This window comes from Equus quagga, chromosome 7, assembly GCF_021613505.1.
Source record: "Equus quagga isolate Etosha38 chromosome 7, UCLA_HA_Equagga_1.0, whole genome shotgun sequence".
In the NCBI taxonomy this organism is placed as follows: domain Eukaryota; kingdom Metazoa; phylum Chordata; class Mammalia; order Perissodactyla; family Equidae; genus Equus; species Equus quagga.
Genome location: NC_060273.1, coordinates 12,384,065 through 12,405,568, shown reverse-complemented (window position 1 = coordinate 12,405,568; position 21,504 = coordinate 12,384,065). Strand labels below are relative to the sequence as shown.

The 21,504-nt window shown below is 49.1% G+C and overlaps 1 protein-coding gene across 8 annotated transcripts in view; it reads left to right on the top strand.

Annotated features, from left to right (window-relative positions):
* The window catches only part of MARF1 (meiosis regulator and mRNA stability factor 1), a 40,570-nt gene extending 20,717 nt beyond the window's left edge, over positions 1-19,853 (top strand). For 7 of the 8 annotated variants that reach the window (XM_046665776.1, XM_046665782.1, XM_046665779.1 and 4 more), the window contains 13 exons: positions 71-190; positions 793-968; positions 2,656-2,876; positions 3,662-3,804; positions 3,981-4,114; positions 5,229-5,431; positions 6,139-6,366; positions 9,789-10,019; positions 11,683-11,895; positions 13,539-13,599; positions 13,680-13,805; positions 15,318-15,488; positions 17,275-19,853. In XM_046665776.1, the coding sequence (XP_046521732.1) occupies positions 71-190; positions 793-968; positions 2,656-2,876; positions 3,662-3,804; positions 3,981-4,114; positions 5,229-5,431; positions 6,139-6,366; positions 9,789-10,019; positions 11,683-11,895; positions 13,539-13,599; positions 13,680-13,805; positions 15,318-15,488; positions 17,275-17,519 (2,272 nt within the window). In that variant the 3' untranslated portion in view covers positions 17,520-19,853. The remainder of the gene's footprint in view (positions 1-70; positions 191-792; positions 969-2,655; positions 2,877-3,661; positions 3,805-3,980; positions 4,115-5,228; positions 5,432-6,138; positions 6,367-9,788; positions 10,020-11,682; positions 11,896-13,538; positions 13,600-13,679; positions 13,806-15,317; positions 15,489-17,274) is intronic. The other variant, XM_046665781.1, reaches the window with a different exon arrangement.
* The last annotated feature ends 1,651 nt before the right edge of the window (positions 19,854-21,504 follow it).

Below are 21,504 nucleotides of genomic sequence, written 5' to 3'. Positions count from 1 at the left end.
TAGAATTACCTTGCGAGTGTTTCAGACCGCTGAGAAATGTCAGCTAACTGTTTTGTTCTCTTTTCTGCAGTGAACATGAATTTGACCCAGACTCCTATAAGATTCCTTTTGTGATTGTCTCTTTGAAGACGTTTGCGCCCCAGGTTCATAGTCTTCTGCAGACACACGAGGGCACTGTGCCTTTATTAAGGTGAACACGTCAAAGCCATTGTGATACGATGCCTTAGTTGTCCCCTCTGTAGAGAGTCTGCCCTCTGCCCACACCTCTCCCCAAGTATTGTAGAATGCTTCGTCCTCCATTTGAGCCTTGCTAACAATTCGTCTATCTGAAATGGGATTCATTCATTCAGTACTTCAACAGAAACATTTATGCTGCATTTTAGAAACATACATAGGAATAGGACAGTTTCTTCTCCACAGAGACAAGATGATTACAAGTGCTATACTGGAAGTCTGCACACGTGCTACAATGTGTACACAGCCTCAGGTAGTGGTAGACTGCACAATTTGGGAGCGAAAGGCATTCCTCAGAAGTCCATTGACCACTCATGGGCCACGTGGTAGATCTGATCCAGGGGCCACTACAGGACTAAGGTGCCTTAAGGCCGCCGATACGGTAAAGCAGATAGAGAGAGAAATGTCCAGTGGTTGCCTCCCTGGGACCCTCAGTTCCCTCCAGATCGTGGGCATTTGAACAGAAATGAGTCGTAGTGGACACATCCACGTAAAGCTTTGTTTAGCAGGCGTTTCCCTTTTCCATCCTTTCAGTTAACCTTTTGCTTTCCACTTCAGCTTTCCAGATTGTCACGCCGCAGAGTTCGGTGAACTGGAGGTAGTGCAGGAAAACCAAGGGGGTGTTCCCTTAGAGCACCTCATCACCTGTGTTCCAGGTGTGCACATTGCCACCGCGCAGAATGGCGTCAAAGTGGTTAAGTGGATTCACAACAAGCCCCCTCCTCCCAACACAGGTGGGTGTCAGGATTGTTCCTGCTCAGCCGCGTCTCCTGCCCGTGGAGGCTGTTGACTTTCGTCTCAGCAGCAGCACCATTCGCCAAGCGCAGAGCGCCAGGGGGGTCTCTTCTGACCTTTTAACGACTCTGTAAGCTGCTGAAGGTTTGGCAGAGCTAGACTTTTTGGCAGTATCAGCATAAGTCATGTAAAATTTAAAACCCGAATTCCTCAGTTATCAATCTCTTTAGCTACCTAATTTTCTGAAGCTTTTTGACAATTTGGCTGGCCTTTAAAGAATAGTTCCAAGTATTTGAAGGAAATATCTCTGAATGCGATTTACCTTGACGTTCATTTTGGTCAACATTTCTGACTTTGATAAATGTGAAAAGAGATTTGACTCTCAAGGACCAGGACATTTGAACCCCGATTTGGGTGAGTTTCTGGGTTCTGGGCATCCCCGAGTTACAGGTAGCTAGTCCTGCTGTGGGAACAGCACTGTAAATGGCGGCCTTCATCTCGAAGCTCCCTTCTCTTTGGCCCCAGCACTGCCTCCTTTTCTGCTCCCACTTCCCCCTGCCCTACGGGAAGAAAGGTCAGGATAAGCAGGAGCTCTGTTTGTCCCAGGGCTTCTTACCCACCTCCCCCTGCTTTTCCCCTCCGTCCACTCCAGGGCTGCACGTTACGCTGCCCCCTCCTCTCTCTTCCGCTGTGTCATTAGCCCACTTGGTGTTAGTGCTGTCCAGTGGATTCCGACTCCTACTGACCATGTGGACAGCAGGGCGGAACCCTACCCGGTCTTTTCGCGCCATTCTCTCACTTCCGGTGCTACATCAGATGATGCTCTGCTGCTATTCATGGGGTTTCATGGTCAATTTTTCTGAAAGTGGGTGGCCAAGTCCTTCTTCCTAGTGTCTCTTAGTCTGGAAGCTCCACTGAAACTTGTCCACCATGGATCACCCTGCTAGTATTTGAAATACCAGTGGCATAGCTTTCAGCATCACAGCAACACGCAGCTGCCACCGTGTGACAACCGACAGACGGGTGGTATGGTCCCCTGACTGGAAAATGAACCTGGGCTGTGGCAATGAGAGCACCGAATATTAACAACTAGACCACCAATTAGCCTACTAGTCCCTTACAAAGGTTTCCATCTGATTATTTATACTTTTATGAAAACTTCTTAATTATATGAACATTCAAGATAAATGTGAAAACTTGTTTCTTGGGTTTCTGTCATACTAGTTTTACATTATTCCTTTCTGTGGTTTCCTGGGCAACATTGTCAGCTGCTCTGGGGTTAATTAGGCTCTTCTGGGCTACCTGCTTGATGGCCATTTATGACTTTGTTTCTGTGGGAAAGTACGTTCCACGTGACCAAGTTACAAATGGATCTTTGCAATACAACCAGTTTATAAGCTGGAAACTTCCTGTGTATTTTCCCTTCTGCTTCAAGTTAACACTGTGGTGAGCTATGCTTTACTTTGGCTACTTGACCTCAGGAAGTAGTGAGGACGCATTTGTCGGCCTGTAAATAAGTTGGGCTAGGTGGTTGATTACAGGGGACCCGAGTGGGGAAGGCGAGAAGTAAGGTGGCTTTTGGTCTCGTCTGCTTGGTCTTGATTGAGCTGAGGCGAGGGCGTGTTTTCTGGTGAAATCATGCTTTGTATCTTATTGCGTGTTCTCTTTCTCTCCCCACACGTCTAGACCCTTGGCTTCTGCGTTCTAAAAGTCCTGTAGGTAACCCCCAGCTGATCCAGTTCAGTAGGGAAGTGATTGACTTACTGAAGAACCAGCCATCCTGCGTCATACCAATTAGTAATTTCATCCCGTCTTATCACCATCACTTTGCAAAGCAATGCCGGGTATCAGACTACGGCTATTCCAAGCTGATTGAGTTATTAGAAGCAGTGCCTCATGTCTTGCAGGTAAGGAATGCTGAGAGATTGTTTGTTTACAGATGGAAATGTTCCTCCATGATTTTGGCCACCCCAGCCAGAGAAATAGGATAGCTAGTAACCGAATTAATGCCTAAGAAGGCAATTCTCAGAGCAAAACATCCTATAAAAGCTTTCTTCAGAATGCAGAAAACATATATCAGGTGCTTGTCAATCTTTGAGAAAGCTATAAATTTCCAACTTAAAGGAACTCAGGGGCACCGAGCAGCATTTTCCTTCTGATCTCTGTAGGCTGACCTTCTTCCTCCTAGCACGCCACCTTCAGAACTGTCCGCCAGCATGCAGGAGCTGCTGCACCATGCCTTACCTTTCTGAGAAATGAGTTGATGGCCAGGTACTGGGCTGGAGCCTAGCGTTAGTTCCTAAGAAGTCTTGGCCTGTTAACTCGCAGTGTTAGAACAGCTTCCCACTTGTAGAAACGCTTCCCACTTGTAAAAACGGCCTGAAAAACTTTGGCTGTCTTTTAGGGACAAGATTAGTTGTCCAGACTGATAGCATGCTTTTCTTTTCTGTACTCATGACTATTTAGGAAAGAGTGTGCAGAGCACAGAGAGAGCCCCAGGCACTTGAGTGGTTGTTCATTCCGACCGTCTGCGTTTTGTTGATGTACACGCGTTTCAGAATGTAGCTGTCATATAGGAAGGGGACTCCCTTTCTCTGCGGGCGGCAACAGAAGAGAGAGCAAGCCGTCAACAAGAGAGTCGCTGTCTGCCAAGGTCTTGTCACTAGAAATAATCCGAGTGTTTGATCTGCAGATTCTTGGAATGGGTTCCAAACGCGTGTTGACCCTCACCCACCGGGCCCAGGTGAAGCGCTTTACTCAGGACCTGCTGAAGCTTCTCAAATCCCAGGCGAGCAAACAGGTCGTCGTGAGAGAGTTCTCGCAGGCTTATCATTGGTGAGTTGATGAGAAGGAAGACAAAATGAAAGCAACTATTGTAAAACACTGTTTCTCCCCCCACATTTTAAATGACTATCTGACTTTTCTATGTAGCACTCTTTCGGAAGACTTGTTAAGTTATTTTGGCGAGTGATATTTCTCGTTCTTCACCCATTTCCTTGGTTACAATCTAGGTGTTTCTCAAAGGACTGGGATGTCACCGAGTACGGTGTTTGTGAGTTGATCGATATTCTATCAGAGATTCCAGACACAACCATCTGCTTGTCCCAACAAGATACCGAAATGGTGATTTGTATCCCTAAAAGAGGTATGTTGACTTATATTCTCTGGAAGCTGGCTCTCTCTCTCAGTGGTTATTTTAACATGGGTCTCACAGGGGTGCACCTTCCCCTCCTCCTCCGTGGCTCCTCCAGAGTCCGTGGAAAGCGCAGTGTGGAAACTGCTCTGCTATGCAGTGGAGCCTAAGTTCTCAGAGCAGGTGGATCCTCTTTTTCAAGAAGAAAAGCCAGCTAGTCTTTTAGAATTCACTTTAAGGAGAAAAGGAGCATAGTCAGCTCTTTCTTAGAATGCCCCTTCAGCCTGTCTGTGGCTGTTTATGCTGTAATTATCCACTTGAGAGTCAGGTCCCTGGCTGTTTCTTGTCTCTTTGACTCTGAGCTACTTTACTATGCACACTTGAGAGGGAAAGAAAACTCAAATGAATGCTTTGTTTTATCTTGCACATTTTAGTAGCTCCGACTGAGGTGTGGGACATAGGGTAGACAAAACTGAATCTGTACACTGTCATGTTCTCCCACCGTTTCAGTCACTGGCTCTTAAACGGCACTCCTGCAGAGCACCAATGTCCGTGAAATCATAGTGTTCCAAAGCTAAAATGAGTAACGTCAGTCTTTTCCCAATTCTATTTTAAAAATTAATAGAAGCAAAACCCTAAGCGTTTTCTCGCCTGCATTTTTGTTAAACTTTTGATGCCTGATGTTCTGCTAGCAATTTCAACTAAGATCAGGTGAATAGACAAAAAGCATGTGAACATTCAGAAGTGTGATTTCAGGGAAATAATTTTCAGATTATTTTTTCAAGCACAGAGACCTGTGTGACAGTCACGTTCGTATGTATGGAGTGGAGGTGGGAGGATGGGGCGTGGCTAGAGAAATTGTTTCTAGCTTGGGAGATGAGATTACGTAGTTGTGGATGTGTATTTCATAGTCCACCATCATAGCATCATGACTTCCTGGTGTCCTGCCCTTGAGCGAGTTTGAAAACCATCTGCAGAGAGAGGAGAGTGTGTTTGTTTCAGGTTGTGTGTGTTGAGAAGGCAAAGACGACATCTCTTGTCATCTGTGCATAGAACTAACTGCCATAATAATATTAAACACAAATGGGTAGGACACTGTGATTTACGGTGGTTTTATTTTTTAAAGAGCGCACCCAGGATGAAATAGAAAGGACGAAGCAGTTCTCCAAGGACGTCGTTGATCTGCTGCGGCACCAGCCGCATTTCCGGATGCCCTTCAATAAATTCATCCCCTCCTACCATCACCACTTTGGCCGGCAGTGCAAACTCGCCTACTATGGCTTTACCAAACTACTTGAACTCTTTGAAGCCATACCTGATATCTTACAAGTAAGTGAAGAAATTCGAAGTCTATTTTTCTGAACAACAGATGGGCAATTTTTTTATTTTCAGGCCTACTTTCCTGAGAAGCAGGGAGTTAGGAAATAGGATGAAATTTTGAAATATTTCAATCAGAAATATTGAAATTGAGAATATTGAAATATTTCTATCAGAGATACATATTGGCTCATTAGTATTTTTAGGTAACTGTGGTTTTTCCTTCGGTAGAGGAATAAATCATTGTTCAAACTTGTTTTAGGGTAATTATTGAAAAAAACGATTAAGTAGTTTTCTTTCATAAGTGAATGTTCTCTCATTAGCTCCATACTTTTCACATCTCTTCTGTTTGAGGTGAGGGTGAGTATAGGAGGCTACACAGTGCTTGGCTATTAAGCTATTGCTAAGTTAAACCAAATTTCTGTTGTTGATTTTATTAATATTACTATTTTTGAGTAGAGTAATTTTTTTTTTATTTTTGTGGTAAAACACTTTATCTACTTAACCATTTTTAAGTGTACAGTTGAGTAGTGTTAAATGTGTGCACATTGTTGTGCAATTTCCAGAACTGTTTAATCTTGCACAACTGAAACTCTGTATCCACTAAAGAACGCTAAAGTGCTTTTTAGTTACCAGTTGTGTACATTTTCATGCATTTAATTCGATGAACAATCATAATTTGTTCTGTCTCCCTTCCCTCCTCCTGTGTGTTTTCCAAGGTCCTGGAATGTGGAGAAGAGAAAATCCTGACCTTGACAGAGGTCGAACGATTCAAAGCTCTGGCTGCCCAGTTTGTTAAACTCCTTCGGTCCCAAAAAGATAACTGCCTTATGATGACAGATCTGCTCACAGAATATGCGAAAACTTTTGGTTACACATTTCGTCTCCAAGACTATGACGTCAGTTCCATTTCCGCTTTAACACAGAAACTCTGCCATGTTGTGAAGGTAACCAGATGTTTTTTTTTCATGGACTAAAACACGTGGTGGCATAATCCTCCCTGGGATGTTTACATGTGCTTTTGCATTTCTGTGTTTACACCTGCACTGCTTACTGGCTCACAGCTGCTCTGTCGGTCACCAGCACCTTATTAGGTAAGAGGAGAGGACTTTGGTGTGGCAGGCGAGGTTTTGGTCTTGCCTTTGTGTCCGTTAGTGGCTTTGCTGAAGTAATGTCTTTGTGAAGTGGTGAGGTCACTGGTTTATCCTGGCTGTTTGTTCTCTGATGTGTCAGTCTCAGTACTGCTGACCTGAAGTTGGATCCTTTTAGACAGATCTTTGTCTCTGGAGTTCTGGGAGACTGTGATCGCAGATCTCTTCTCCCTTCCAGATTCTGACTCACCGAAGAAGTAGGTTTAGGAACACCGAGGGCTGAGAATTGCCTTTGTTGCTGGTAATGCTGGATTGGAGAGGGTGACCTCCTCTTCGCCGCCCTGACTGAGCTCGCCCTCCCCGTCCTGGGCAGAGCAGCTGAACAGTTTTCAGGCTGCCTCCACCACCGCAGGATCGAGAAAACTCACTACAAGGAGGAAGAAATGGAAAGGAAAACATCCCAAGTGGGGGCAGCCCCAGTCACAGGGCTGGAAGGAGTCTGTTTATGTCCTGCTCAGTTAGAGGAGGGAGAGCCGTCAGAGGAGACAGACAGAGCTGCTGAGAGTAGGAAGGACAGCAGGAGTGTGGGCCACCCAAGGCCAAGGAGGAGGAATGGCCAGCAGCGCCACAGGCTACGGAGAGGGCAAGTGAGACAGGGATTAAGGTGACCTTTGGACCTAGCCACCTGGGGGTGCGTGGTGTTGCTGGCCAAGTGCGGTCAACATCAGTGTGACGTGGGGACTGAAGCCATACTGGAGTGGGTTGAAGAGTGAGGAGGAGGAGGCAGGCAAATGGCGACAGGAAATCCAGACAGCTTTCCAGTGTGTTTTCTTGTGAAGGAGGAGAGCGAGAGCGAGGCCACTAGAGACGACAGGGCTGAGTGGGCAGGGGAGTTTGGGGGTGGGTTTTCTTTCCACTTGGAGAGACTGGGGCATGTTTGAGAGCCGCTGAGAAGGATCTATGCAAACAACAGCGAGAAAAGATATGGGGGTGAGGGGCCTGAGGACAGGAGATGCGGGAGTTGGCGTTCAGTCCAAGGAAGGATGGATCAGGTGTTATCATGTTTCGGCAGAAGGGAAGGCGATGGTGTAGATGCAGATATAGGTACGTTTAGTGTTTGTCACCTGGACAAGGAGGAAGTTACCTTCCAAGAACTATTTTTCTGTTAAGCAGAAGGAGAGAGGAGGAAGGAGACGGGGTGCAAGATGGAAGAGCGTGGAGCAGGTCTGACTTGTCACTGTGGTGATGAGGGATTCGGGGAGGGGAGCGGGGGGAGCGGGGGGAGCGGAGGGCTCCCTGGAAGCAGGTGCTCGTAGGTTTCCTGTGGAGACAGTTGGCCGTGGCTGCTTAGGGGCAGGCTCAGGGAAACAGATAGTGAGGTTCAAGGTGGCTCTTGGCCTGATGGGTGCAGCGAAAGGCATAGGGACAAAGGAGTTTAGAGTATTGCAGCGTTAACGAATTAATAGGCCCATGAGTGCTAAGATGGATAAAAGAGGAAAGTGAAGGAAGGAGAGGGCTTGTGATTTGGGAGGAAGTAGGAGTCAGTGGAGGCGAAGTTGAAGAGAGAGAAGAAGAATTGAACATTTGAGTCTCTTGTCTCCCTCCCCAAGATCTGCTCTGGGCTTCCTTTTTTGTGTGTGAGATGAGTGAGTTATTTTGGAAGTGGGCAATGACAAGATCCCAAGTGTGACCCTGGGGATGGGTGTCTGGAGTGGAATCGAATAGAAGAGGATGCCACTGGAGCTGGGAAAGTTGAGGAACTGAAAGGCCGCGGTGTGGAACAGGTCCCCTGGATGTTCAGTTGCCCAGGACGATGGCAGTGCTGGGCTTTGGCGGGTGGGAGGACCACGCCGTGACAGAGGCTTTGATGAATAAGGACAAGTGGTTGGGGAGTTTGGGTTGAGCAGTGAAGATGGAAGAGGCTCCAGGCTGCAACCCTGGGTGCTGCTGGGATCTGCAGGGAGCTTCTGGGAAATACCGATGCCTAGACTTCACCCATGCCTCTGAGAGTCTTAAATAATTGGTCTGAGTGTGCTCTGAGCTATGGCATTTTTTCTGAGCTCCCTAGATGATTCTAATATGTAGCCGCGGCTGAGAATCAAGAGGTGTATCTGAGCATCAAAGGAGCAGGTTTTTGGTTTTTCTCCTTAAAACCTGGAGTAGTAGAAATGGTCTGGGCATCTAAGAAGATGACTCAGACCCCCCTGGACTTGTATGTGTTGATTGAGCAAACCCCACTCCTGAGGAGGAAATCCACAGTCTGAATCTCCACGAATCCCTAACTGGGATAAGCGGCGTGGGGGTCTACCCACCAGCCTCCTGCCTCGGCTCGGGGTGAGCGTCAGAACCAGATTCAGACACACTGATGGTCGGACGGCTCCTCAAGTGCCGCCCACCCCTCTGCCTTCAAGGATCCAAAGCCGCAGAGAGTACAGCTCATGATGGCCCAGCCTCTACTGTGGGCGCCGAGACCCGTGCTCCTGGCTGGAAAGCTGGAGAAGGGGAAGCACGAGCTGTAGTAGTAAATGTTGGTTTGCCTTACCAGCGCCCGAGCAGCGTGTGTGCTGACATGTGCCTGTTTACTTCCAGGAAGGCTCAGTTCACACACTTGTCCTCCCACAAGACCTGTGGGTCTCAGTCACCCAATGCTTGTTGCCTCACATGCTGTTTCGTCGCCAAATGATAACCTGTGTCTTTTTCACAGTTCCCCTCCCAATGTACTTAATCACTTAAACCCTTCATCTCCTTGAGAATCTGAAAGAATTGAGGAGACATGTAGTCAGACATGAAATTACCAGCTTTTTGGCCAGTAATGATGGATTAGAAGAACACGGCTCGCCTTGCAGTCAGAGTGGGCCTTCCATCATGTCCCCAGTGAGCGGGGAGAGCCGAGTCTGCAGATCTGCAATCTGTCCGCCTCCATACCCCCAGCACAGCAGCCCTGATTCACGAGCTTGGCCCAGTGGACGTCCGCTGGCCAGTCTTAGCTCCTCCTCCTGGGGAGTGGGAAGAGCGCCCCAAGAGTGGGGTGGTATTGATGGAAGTTTCTGGTTATGCACCGGCCGGCAGGGAGAGAACAGTGTCTACTCCAGTCTCATCTGCAGTGTTGGTCTTGTGTCCCGTAGAAGCCAAAAAAGAAACCCACGCACTTTAGTCTAAGAGAAAGAACTAGAGATTTTCCTCTGTTGGTCTTATTAGCCAGAGTGGAACTGGCTGAGCTGGGTGTGGCCCAGCTTGTCCCTCTTGCGTTCGGAAAGGTTGAATTGTTGTTTCTGCAGGTTGCTGACATGGAATCTGGCAAACAGATTCAGCTGATCAACCGCAAGTCCCTGCGTGCTCTCACCGCCCAGCTGCTGGTGTTGTTGATGTCCTGGGAAGGGGCCGCCCATCTCTCCGTCGATGAGCTCAAGAGACACTATGAGACCACCCACAGTACTCCTCTCAACCCCTGTGAATACGGATTCATGACCTTGACCGAGCTTCTCAAGAGTCTGCCTTACTTAGTGGAGGTAGGCGTGCTCTTGGTTGTTTAGCATCATCCCGATGAAAACCATTGAACTGGGGATTTCTGGCTTTCCTAATCATGGAGGTCAGAGGGCGTAGAGTGGAAGAGACCAGTCGGTCACTTTAAAGTTGAACAAACTGAGACAGAGGGAGGTGTGGGCACCCTGCCCACGTGAGTGACAAGCCAGCAGGAAAGCCTGGCCTCTGGATTCTTGGCCTGGGGTACTTCTGTCCTGTGCCAGGCTGGGTATTGCTCCTGTTCTCTCTTTCTGAATTAGACGGCTTGTGTGGTGGCTTCAAGTAACCTAGCAGCCAGATACAGGGCAGAAAGGACGGTTGACCGGCTGGTCCCCCAGGCAGCGTTTCACGAATGGCACTTCAACATTAGGAGAATCGCAAGGGAATAGGACATGCAGTTCTTGGCAATAAGTATAAAAAACAGAGGAAATAGATAAGGTCCTAGAGAAAAATATGAAAATTGACTCGAGGTTAAAAATTAGACCAGTGACCACAAAACAGACTACAGATACTGAAATTTTACCATTGAAAAGGGCGCCAGGACCAGATGAGTTAACTTGTTGCATTTTAACAAACCTTTAAAAACAAAGAACTTCAACCTCTTAAAAACCATTCTAAACCACGTCAAAAAAAAAAAAGTATAGCACTTCATTTTTTGAAGCCAAAATAATTTTAATACCAAACTTATATAATCCCCCCCAAAATGATTCTGAGTAGGATATTACCAAATAAAATCCAGCAATATAAGAAAACAATGATATACCATTGTTATATAATTATGTGATTGGTAATTAAATCGTAAAAAGATATTGACAAAAACTCTCCTTGGCCAGGTTTAGTCAGGCCCCTCTGAGCCGCCTTCTAGACTAGGCCTCGACCTTGCCCCCCCAACCCCGTCCTTGGTGGGCCCGCATAGCCCAGTTTTAGGGACACTCTCCCCCCTTGATGTCTGATCCCTCTGGCCTGCCTTCAGCAAGAATCCCCCCACCATTAGTAATTTTCTCCTTTTAGTAATTTTCCATCCACTGGGCACCCCTCCCCCCTAAACCTGCTTTTGGGCTGTAAATCCCTGCTTTAGTTTGTCGTATTCAGAATTGAGCCCAGTTCTGCACTGAGGTCTCTCTTCCTCCTTTGCTATCATCCTGAATAAAATCTCTTTTCGCTGCTTTAACCGCTGTCTGCCTCTGGTTTTCTTTCACATCAAATCCAACATTTTCTAAACTCTGTTAATTATCTATTATATGAAGACTAGTTCTGGGCAATGTTAATGGATGTTCTAGAACAAAAGGCTTTCCGCGGCCAGCTAAGCTGGGAAATATCCCTTCTCTTGCTGATTCTCTGTGCATATTAAAGACACCGAAAAGGTTTATGGTTAAGAAATTGGCTTAAAATACTTGAGGACAGAAGAATTTTGGTTTTTTCCCCCTTCTTCCTTCTGTTGATGCTTCTTAGACTTAGAACTAAAGTGTGCTCAAGGCCACGGCCTTCCCTTGGAGGAGATCCTCCAGTGAAGCCCTCCTCCTCCCTGGCTTATGGCCCGTTTTCCAGTGGACTCAGTACCTTGTCACTCTCAGCTGGAGGCCCTCCCTTCTGGGGGGGCAGGGCTGGTCACTCCGGAAGTTTCTAATGCTGCGTTTTCTTTTGGCCCAGGTTTTTACTAATGATAAGACGGAAGAGTGTGTGAAGCTCACGAGTCTGTATTTGTTCGCCAAGAATGTGCGGTCTTTACTTCACACTTACCACTACCAGCAGCTTTTCCTTCACGAATTTTCCATGGCCTATACCAAATATGTCGGAGAAACACTGCAACCCAAGACATACGGCTACGGTAGTGTGGAGGAGCTCTTGGGAGCGATCCCGCAGGTGGGTGTTTCTCTGAGCTCCTTGGAGAGTGTCTTCCTGGAGAGCCTCAGGCTCACCCTCCTGAACAGAAGAGTGATGGCAGGCGTTTTGAACGGATCCTTTCAAAACAAACCATTTGCATCAAATGATGCTAGCGTTTCTCCTTCATTCTGCAAACCTTTATTAAATTCTTACACGCTGGGTGAGTAGGTCCAGATCCTGACCTCAGAAAGGTGTCAGGTAATGGGGAGTCAGCCCCCTGAGCAGTGAAGAGTCACTGTCATGCAGCCCTCAGCAGGCGCACAGAGGGCACCTGTGGGCAGGACCCCCTCCCAGGCGTGGGGGATCCCGGTGCAGACTTGTCAGGGATGTGTAGACGTTAACCACGTGCTGAAGAGGGCAGGGGGCACGGCGCAGCAGACGCAGAGCAATGAGGAGTAGTGTGGAGCATGAGGGGGCGTGACAGTGAAGTCAGAGTGCAGCCTGGAGGTTCTGCTCCTCCAGGTGAGCGAGCTGGGAGGAGCCTCAGGGTGGCCTGTGGGAAATGCACGTGCTGCCGTGCAGGGTGGAGTTGAGAGAAGTGGGGAGGGCAGCACGGAGCTTGGCCTTTGCTGAGGGCCAGGGGAGGGTTAGAAGGGGGTGAGCCTGAGTGAAAATCAGAGGGGAGGTAGTAAAGGACACATGGGAGCTGGATTGGGGACCAGGTGGCAAGCTCGTGGGAGCCAAGAGCCGCCACTCCCGCTCGGCTCATGGCATGGAGAGCAGCCCCGTTAGGTGGACGACTTGACTTTAAGATTAGGACCGTGGGCTTAGTTTGAGGGGTGTAGGGGAGCTCCATTAATTTTTTTTTTTTTTAAAGATTGGCACCTAGGCTAACAACTGTTGCCAATCTTTTTTTTTTTCCTGCTTTATCTCCCCAACCCCCCCATACACAGTTGTATATCTTAGTTACCAGTCCTTCTAGTTGTGGGATGTGGGATGCTGCCTCAACATGGCCTGACGAGCGGTGCCATGTCCGCACCCAGGATCTGAACCCTGGGCCGCCGCAGCAGAGTGTGCAAACTTAACCACTCGGCCACAGAGCCGGCCCCCCATTAATTCTTTTAGAGTATGTTTAGTTTCTAGAAAAAAACACTAAGGGCTGTCAGAACTATCTTCATTTATAGACCAAAACTGGTGTTTGGGAGACGGTCTTTTTAAGAGCCGTAAACAATATTTGTAAAGCCGAATGTCATGTATTTTAAGACCACACAGTTTTTTATAAGAGGCATGTTTCTGCCAGTCTCTGTTGCTTTAAAAGGGAAAGAACAGGGGCCAGCCCGGTGGTGCAGTGGTTAAGTGCACATGTTCCACTTCTCTGTGGCCCAGGGTTCACTGGTTGGGATCCCAGGATGCAGACATAGCACCGCCTGGCAAGCCATGCTGTGGTAGCATCCCACATATAAAGTAGAGGAAGATGGCATAGATGTTAGCTCAGGGCTAATCTTCCTTGGGGGGGAGGGGAAGGGGGGAAAGAATGGGTGTAGAAACAATTTTCTTGGCATTAATTCAGTTTCTAAATTCTAGTCTGTTGAAGGCAGCACCATAGGTCACGTTCTCCCTGAATTGTAGGGTGTGTTTCCCCTTCTTTTCCACTGCTTAACCGGAGTGTGTCTTGGGTGCAGGTGGTCTGGATCAAAGGACATGGTCATAAGAGAATTGTGGTATTAAAGAACGACATGAAAAGTAAGTAAGCGCCCGTCCCCTGCCCCTCAGGTTGCCGTCCTCTCTGCCCTCTCCCGCTGACGGTGCTCTTTGTCCTCCAGGTCGTCTGAATTCCCTCGGCCTCTCCCCCGCCAACCCCGAAAACCAGTTCTCAGCTACCGAGCGTATCCTGGAGGTGCCCGAATCTCACACAGCCTCGGAACTCGAACCTGGAGCAGGCAGCGATGGTGAGAGGGGAAAAATGAAGCAGAGCTTGTGAAACCCTGGGAGAAATGGCTGGGAGTGGGCTGGGCGTGGGTGGGGCAAGGACAGCAGTGGGTCATCTTCTTTGTTAATTAAAGTTCACATTCATGCATTTTTCAAAGCAGTCTGGTGTTTGGTTAATAACGGAGAAAAAACTGGCTTGCATTTGATAGCCTTTCATGGACAGTTGGTTAAGGTTGTTAAAGGATGTGTGCACCCCGTAATGACAATATGTCAGCCATGTTCAGATGATAAGAAAAGCGTTGTGGTACTTGTTAAGACAGTGTCTCAAGACTATTGTAAGGGCCGGCCCCATGGCCAAGTGGTTCAGTTGACACGCTCTGCTTCTGCGGCCCAGGGTTTCGTACGTTCGGATCCTGGGTGTGGACATGGCTCCGCTCATCAAGCCATGCTGAGGCGGCATCCCACATGCCACAACTATAGAAGGACCCACAACTAAAAACATACAACTGTGTACCGGGGGCACTTTGCAGAGAAAAAGGAAAAATAAAATCTTAGAGAAAAAAAAAAAAAGACTATTGTAGTGGGGTCGGTTTTGCTGCTCTGGGGGAGGGAGGTGGCGCTCAACTCTGAATCCGGCAAGGACAAGGGGGGATTTATAGTCGGGGAGCAGAGCGAGAGGTTGGTAGATGGAAAGTTACCCAGAGGAGACGTCAGGCATAGGGGGATTCCTGCTAAGAGTGGACTCGGCAAGGACAAGACAGACATGGAAGGCTGGGGTCAAGGCCTCGTGGAGAAGGGGCTGGAGGAGCCCGACTGAAGTTGAGTCAAGGAGAGAGTCTGTCATAGGACATCCCTGGGAAGGACTCGATCGTAATGCGTTACTATTACTGCAAACAACCTTGAGTCACTTCGGTTTACATGGAACCGTCTCTGTAGACAGAAATCAGCTCGCTTGAATTCCGTAGCAATTTTAACCGTATTGAAAGAGTTTTGAATCCATTGCTACATGTGAGAATTTTATCTTCATGCGACTCTGCAAGTCGTTAGAGTTAGAAGTGTCGTTGTGCTCTGTATAGGATGACTCAGTTACCCCCATTTTCCAAAGCCGGGAATGCCGCTCAGCTCCCTCCCCTGGCTGGTGGCACAGCCGTCAGCAGTGCTTATCTGCATTCCACAAACTAGGAACTGAGGTCCCGGGAGGCGCAGTGGCTTCCCCGAGATCGCTCAGCTGGGTGGCGGCAGACCTGGGACCCAAGTCTCGTCCTTCTGAGCTTGGCTCCTTTAACTACTTGACACCCCTCCTAAAGGTGGTCGGTTTCCGTCTTTGGATGCTGGCTGTGGCTCAGCTGGGGCCTTGGGGGACTGCTTTTCCTAAGAACACAAATCTCGAGACCTGGCTTGTGGCATTTTTCTTTTCACCTTGAGTTCTTGAGTCCTCGCTGGCTCTCCGTGTTGACGGCTTGGAGAGAAAGCCCGGCACGGCCTGTGGCGGGGCGCTGTCCTGAGCACTCTCGCCTGCCTTCTCTGCCCAGGGCCCCGCCACCCGGAGCGGGAGCTGCTGCGCCTGACCACTGGCTCCCCTGTGGACCTCCTGTGTGCTCCTGTGCCTTCGTGCCTGCCGTCCCCTCAGCTCAGACCAGACCCCGTCATCCTGCAGTCTGCTGATCTCATTCAGTTTGAGGAACACCCTCCGGAGCCTTCTGGTAGGATACCCTGTGTTGTTGTGGGCTTTCCTCTGTGGGTTTAAAAGTAGACCATAATGTCAGCATGTTAAACGTGTGATGAAGCTGGGGAGAAACTATAGCTTTTCAGGCACAAAAGTACCTGTGTTGACTGTTGAGGACCCTCTTTTCCTGTCAGGGCTCCTCCAGAATTGGGTTCACAGCCTGAGGTGGCTTGAGGAGCAGCGGGGAGCGTCAAGCAAGGGGATGATGGGGGGTCTGGAGGGCCGATGCTGCTGGCCTGGGGAGAAGCCTGTGGAGGAGTTGGGGGGCTCCCTGGGCCCGTGTGCCCTCACCTTTGTAAGGGCAGCACGCCCGTCACCAAACGTACACGTCACCTCTGGTCTGGCTCAGGGTTGGATGGATGGCTCCAGAGCATCGTGGAGTTGATGAGGGGCTGAGCGGGGGCATCTGTGACTTGAGTCCCTGGACCCTGCACCGTGATCTGAGAGGGGAGAGGAAGCTGAGCGCGTTGGGCACTGGTTCATGCCAGCATGGCCTCACTGTGTGCCCGACATGGTGCTCAGGGCTGACAGACACGGTCACGTCTTACTCTCGCCACAATTCGGCAGGTTGGGTGACTGAGGCGTAGCTTGTTCCTAACTAGAGAGGAAATTGGCCCCAGGCTGCTTTGGGTAGGAAGTGGCAGAGCCCGGATATGAACCCGAGGCCTCCTGCCTTTGTGCGGTGTCACCTGGCCTCCTGAAGGAGAGGGTGGCCCGCCTGCTCTGTCCGGGCCCCTGCCTTGTCGTCGTCCCCTGCTGTGACCCGTCGTTCCCCACTCCGCCCATCCTGCTTTCCAGGAGCTCGCCGGGCACAGCCTGCTGGCGATGGGGCGAGTCCCGCAATCCTCGGTCTTCTTAGGCAGTGTTTGGCCCACTGCCCCGGGAACGAGCGGAGGCTTTCAGTCCGGAGAACAGGAGAGGGGGAAGCGTGTCCCTGGCTTCTGATGCTGGGAGAGCTGGCCGGCGGGGAGAGCAGGGCTGTGTCCCTGGAATGCGGCACTAGCCTTGGCGGGAGATTGATCTGAGCTCCTCCGTGGGGTCGTCACCCTGGTGCGTCTGGTATCCATCAGTTTGGCCGGACACGTGTGACAAGGGAGAGAAAGATGACTGGTTCTGTCTGCCATGCCCTGTCACGCTCCCCTGCTGTGTGCCTTTGGTGCGAGAGCCCCTTGCACGCAGAGTCTAAGGTGCAGCGCTACGGCTCGTTGAAGCAACGTGGCTGTGGATACAGCAGGCCAGTGACTTGTGGCTCGGCCTGAGAAAGAGCACCCGTGAACACTGCAGGAGGGCTGGCTGTGTTCGCCTGCCGGGTTTCCGAGGGTGCTTTTGACTCTGTGCGGTTCTGCCTTACCCCACCCGCTTAGACCCACTCAGAGTAAGGTCCTCTGTGAGTGGAATCGCCAGGGGCTCCCTGAGACCAAGGCCCCTCCTGGTCTGAAAGTCTAAGGCACACGCAGCTTCTGACCGAGAGAATGAATGCGCAGAGAATCCAAAGCGGAGGAAAATGTTTCTAAACTATTGTCCACTGATTTGTAGTCGAAAGTGAAGATCTCTAAAACTTTGTAATCCAAGGGAAAGCTGAGATGGAGTTTATAAGTCCTTATGTGACCATGACATCGGCCACACAGCTAATATGTAAATTGTGGCATAGGCATATCTGGGGAGTTATTTTTAAAATATTTTCTGAGAAACTATGAGAAACTGAAAACCGTCACTTCTTGTAGGTCCTAGAACTCAATCTGTTTGTTTTTCTATGTTTACAGAAATTGGGATTTTAAGCCAAGAAGAGAAAGTTGAAACTGCAGTCCCAGTGAAGAATGAAGTCCCCGCCTCTGAGTCGAGCCCCCCATGCGTCTCAGCAGCTGGCCCAGCACCTCCCTGCCCGTCCTCGGAGACCCCGGAGTCCCAGCTCAGCAAGGACCCTGTGGAGAGCCCAGCCAGAAAGCAACCCAAAAACAGAGTAAAATTGGCAGCCAACTTTTCCTTTGCACCTATAACCAAGCTTTGACTCGTTTTGAGCATAGAATTAGGATGGGAAAACACTGTCTGATTCTGCACACAAAAGTGGGTTCAAAAACACAGCCTTTTCAGTTCACAAAAACCCCCTAGAAGCCACTTACTTCATCATTAGATGTGGAACGTTTCCATAACATTTTGTTTCTTTTAGATTGAACACAGCTTTGAGCTGAAGTTTTACTTTCCTTTTTTTTCCCCCTCTCAATTTGAAAAAACAAAAAACTTGTGGCATTTGTTAAAGCATCCTTAATACGTTTGACCCAATTTTTCTGAATTATTAGGAAACATAATGGTGTTCCGTAAGAAGAAAGCAGTAGGAACTCGGCCAGAAGGAGGTGGTTTCACTTCCGTTGAGCCGCGTCAGTGGGATAATCCTCCACGTAGCATCATAGTCTCTCAGCCTTTGCTTACTGATGTTTCCAGACAGTGTTAATCAAATGCATGATGTGTCTTTGAAGCAAAGCCGGTTCAGGGCCCTGCGTGGTCACACAGCGGAGGAGGAGGGTGGGCGAGGTGGCGAGAATGTGTGTTCAGATGGGACGTGAAGGTTCCTGGCTTCCATGTGACTTGTAAGCGTGCCTCATTTTTTATTTAACTATGTCTGTAGTTGACAAAGGTGACTTCATCACAGATCTTTTAAAATGTTTCCACTTTGGGGTTCCATTTAGAGCTTTCTAGAAAGTTGAGGATGTTTTAAGCTTCCCTTTTATGTTAAGTTCCAGTTGGATATGGAGTAGGTTAAGCAAAAGGAGATGGTCTTGGTGTCATGAAGTTCAGGTCAGCTTTTGATTCCAACACACATCACTGTGTGTCGAGAGGCAATGTTGGGAAGAGAGTCTGATTTTCTAAAATATGCATCAAATGCATAAATTACGAATCAGAGCCGAGGGGTGAGGTGCTTTAACAGGGGCGGCATCGATACTCTTTCCACTAGGAAGAGACAGAAATTCTATCTATCCATGGGAAGGCCAAGGTTGATCAACTTAACCTTGTTTCTGTAATTTTAAAGCTGGTTTTGGTGGCTGGGAAGCTTTATGCGTGAGTCTATACGTGTCCTGTCTTTTAATCGTGTCTGCTTTTACCCTGTTACTTCTCGCTGTTGGAAGCGTGTTTGAGTTTTTTGTGGTATCTGATGTTGGCATTTGGGAAAAGCCAGCCTTTGAGGGAGCACTGCCCTGTGGAATGACCTTCGCCTCGAGGCGGCTGAGGCGTCCGGTGACGGGTGGCCTCTCACCCCTCCTGGAGAAACCTGACATTTACAATGGGTTGTATTTGTTGGGCAAAAAGGCGGATGCATTCATAGAGCAGAAAGAACCTGGTGGCATAAGGTCTTCCACTAGCAAGATGGTTTCTTTTGGGGAAATGTTTATATTTTGCAATTTCTAGAAAGCCAGAAAATGGGCTCTGATTTCATAGCCAGCATTTTGATAAAATGCCACAAAATAAGGGCTATAGAGAGATTTTTACAAGTCAGATTTTTGTTCCCCAAATCTTTTAAATGAAGCCAGTGATGCCCAGTTCTCAACACGTGGCCCCAGTGGAGAGGAACAACGCTGGAAAGGCCTTCTAAGCCGGATGGCACTCTGAATCCCCCTGAAGGCCTCTCCCCTACAGACATAGTGTGACAGGAAGCAAAATGCCAATGTGCAATCTTTTTTAAGAAGCTTTTAAACAGTGTAATAAAGTTGGCATTGAGAACAACAGTAGCCTCATTCTGAGGTTTCCTAAGGCTGAATTGGCACGCTTGGACTTGCGTTTTGCTCACATGGAAAGAATTGTGGACCTGAAAATCGTAAGAGGTACCATTACAAGTCACTAGGAACCATCTCAAAGAGCAGCTTCTTTGGGCGACAGGCAGAGAAGAGGCTGAGGTCGGGCACTGTCGCGTGTGTGTGGTCGAGCCGTTGGCTGGAGCCGCCGGTCAGCCCGGGACGCGCATGTGTATCACAGTCGCTGCTGGAAGATGCGAGAATACAGCGGGAGCTCGTTGTGTTCGTAATGTATTCCACAATGGCCAGTCCAAGTACTATCTATTTTTTTATCCAGAGGCTTAATTAAATGGTGTGATGCAGTGATGTATGAGAATTAAGACAATGAAATTCTTTATTTCTGGGTGGAAAGATGCACCAGATTAATATGTTTAAAAAAAGACAAAAGTTCTCACAACCCCCTTTCCCATCTCGCACTGTTTGTTTTCGATCGGGCTTGGGGAAGAGATGTTTTTCTTAACTGTCTCTCTGTTTGAACACTTTTTTTGTGGTTCAAGTGCTGTTTTGTGTGTTGGGACCAAACAGTTGTCAAATAAACTTTACAAGCAAGCATCTAATTTGAGTTTTCCAAGTGAGTGTTGTGTTTGTTTGAGGGGAGGGACTATAAAGTTCCCTCACTTCTCACCCCTCAGAACATCTGACTGAGGGCGGCGGGGAGAGCAAACTGGCCTGCCGTCTGGGAGGCCCTTTTAATTTGGCACCGGCCCCAGCAGGTGACTGCACTGTTGGCCCTTTGTCATCAGGACCTTCCAAGGTTTCCAGCCTAATGCCAGCTGATAATCATGTGTGGGGAAACTACAATAACCACAAAAGCCCTCTGGGATCTCTCTCTCTGGGGAAGAAATCCATTTTGCAGGCTTTCTTGATTTTGGTCAGTGCCAGGCAGGTGCTTTTTTTTTTTTTTTTTTTTTTGGTGTGGAAGATTGGCCCTGAGCTAACATCTGTGCCAGTCTTCCTCTATTTTGAATGTGGGATGCCTCTACAGCGTGGCTTGACCAGCAATATGTAGGTCCATGCCCAGGATCTGATTCCATGAACCCTGGGCCGCCAAAGCAGAGCACGAGAACTTAACCACTATGCCACCAGGCCAGCCCCCAGGCATGCTTTTTGAATAAGCGCATTTGGAAAAGACTCCTTTCACAGATGCCATTGTGAAACCCTTCCCCTGAGACCACCATGACTGACACCCCTCACACCTCCACCCCATCGCAAGAATCTCAAAGGACCCAGAAGAGACTTCAATGTTTGGTGAATTGCTTCTTAATGAAGTGCAATATGTTTTTCAAAGTTCAACCGTAAAAAGCTCTTAAAAACCTTTGGCAATCCTTTCAAAACACCTTCCATGGTAGCACATTTTTGCAGAAAAACTTGAGCTGCTGCCCTGCCGCTTTAGAGTGGGGCACGGAGGGCTTGTGGGTCTAAATTGGGGTTTGGAGTAGGGCGTTGCGTTCTCTCTCTCTGCGGATTTCCCATCTGGTCTGGAGACGGAGCTTGAGGATGGCTGGGGGAAGGCAGCCCGTCCCTGCCCAGGAGATGGTGTCATTCTCCAGGGCCAGACCCCAGACGTGTGGTTAACCCTGCCGGTTCCCTTTCCCGCCAGGAGCATCAGGCTTCGGGACCTCTCTGGTTTCTGGCTGCTCCACGTGGGCAAAGACTGAGCCATGGCTCAGACTGGACGCATTCCGCTTCCCCCCACAGAGGGACCCCCTTCGCTTCCGTCCGCTCTGCGGTTGGGACAGGGCTGGGGGAGGGGCAGGAACCCTGACCCGCTGCCCCATAAACCTGCGGTCGGCGTGGTCCCCACCCCTGCTTTACTTGACCTCGCACTCTCCTGCACGGCTTTCCTCCAGGCCCGTACGATGGCTGGCCAACCTCCGGGCTGCCGATGTGACCACAGCATCAGCCTCATCTGACTCCGCTCTGCGGGGGGAGAGGCTGGGAAGGCCGATCCGATTTGCTAACACTTCAGGGCCAAGGGTCGAGTCTCTTTCCCAGGAGAGTTTCCCGGGGAGCCGGGCAGCCCCGAGGAACAGCTAGGGTTGGAATATGAGGGAACCTGGTCGCCTTTGGGACGAAGCTGGCATTATCGAACTGTCAGGAGAGAAGATCCCTCAGTTTTCCGGTGCGTGAGATGAGGAGCTTAGATCTCAGGCCAGAGATCCAGGGCCAGAACTTTCCTCAGCAAGAGGAAGAGAAGGAGTCACATTT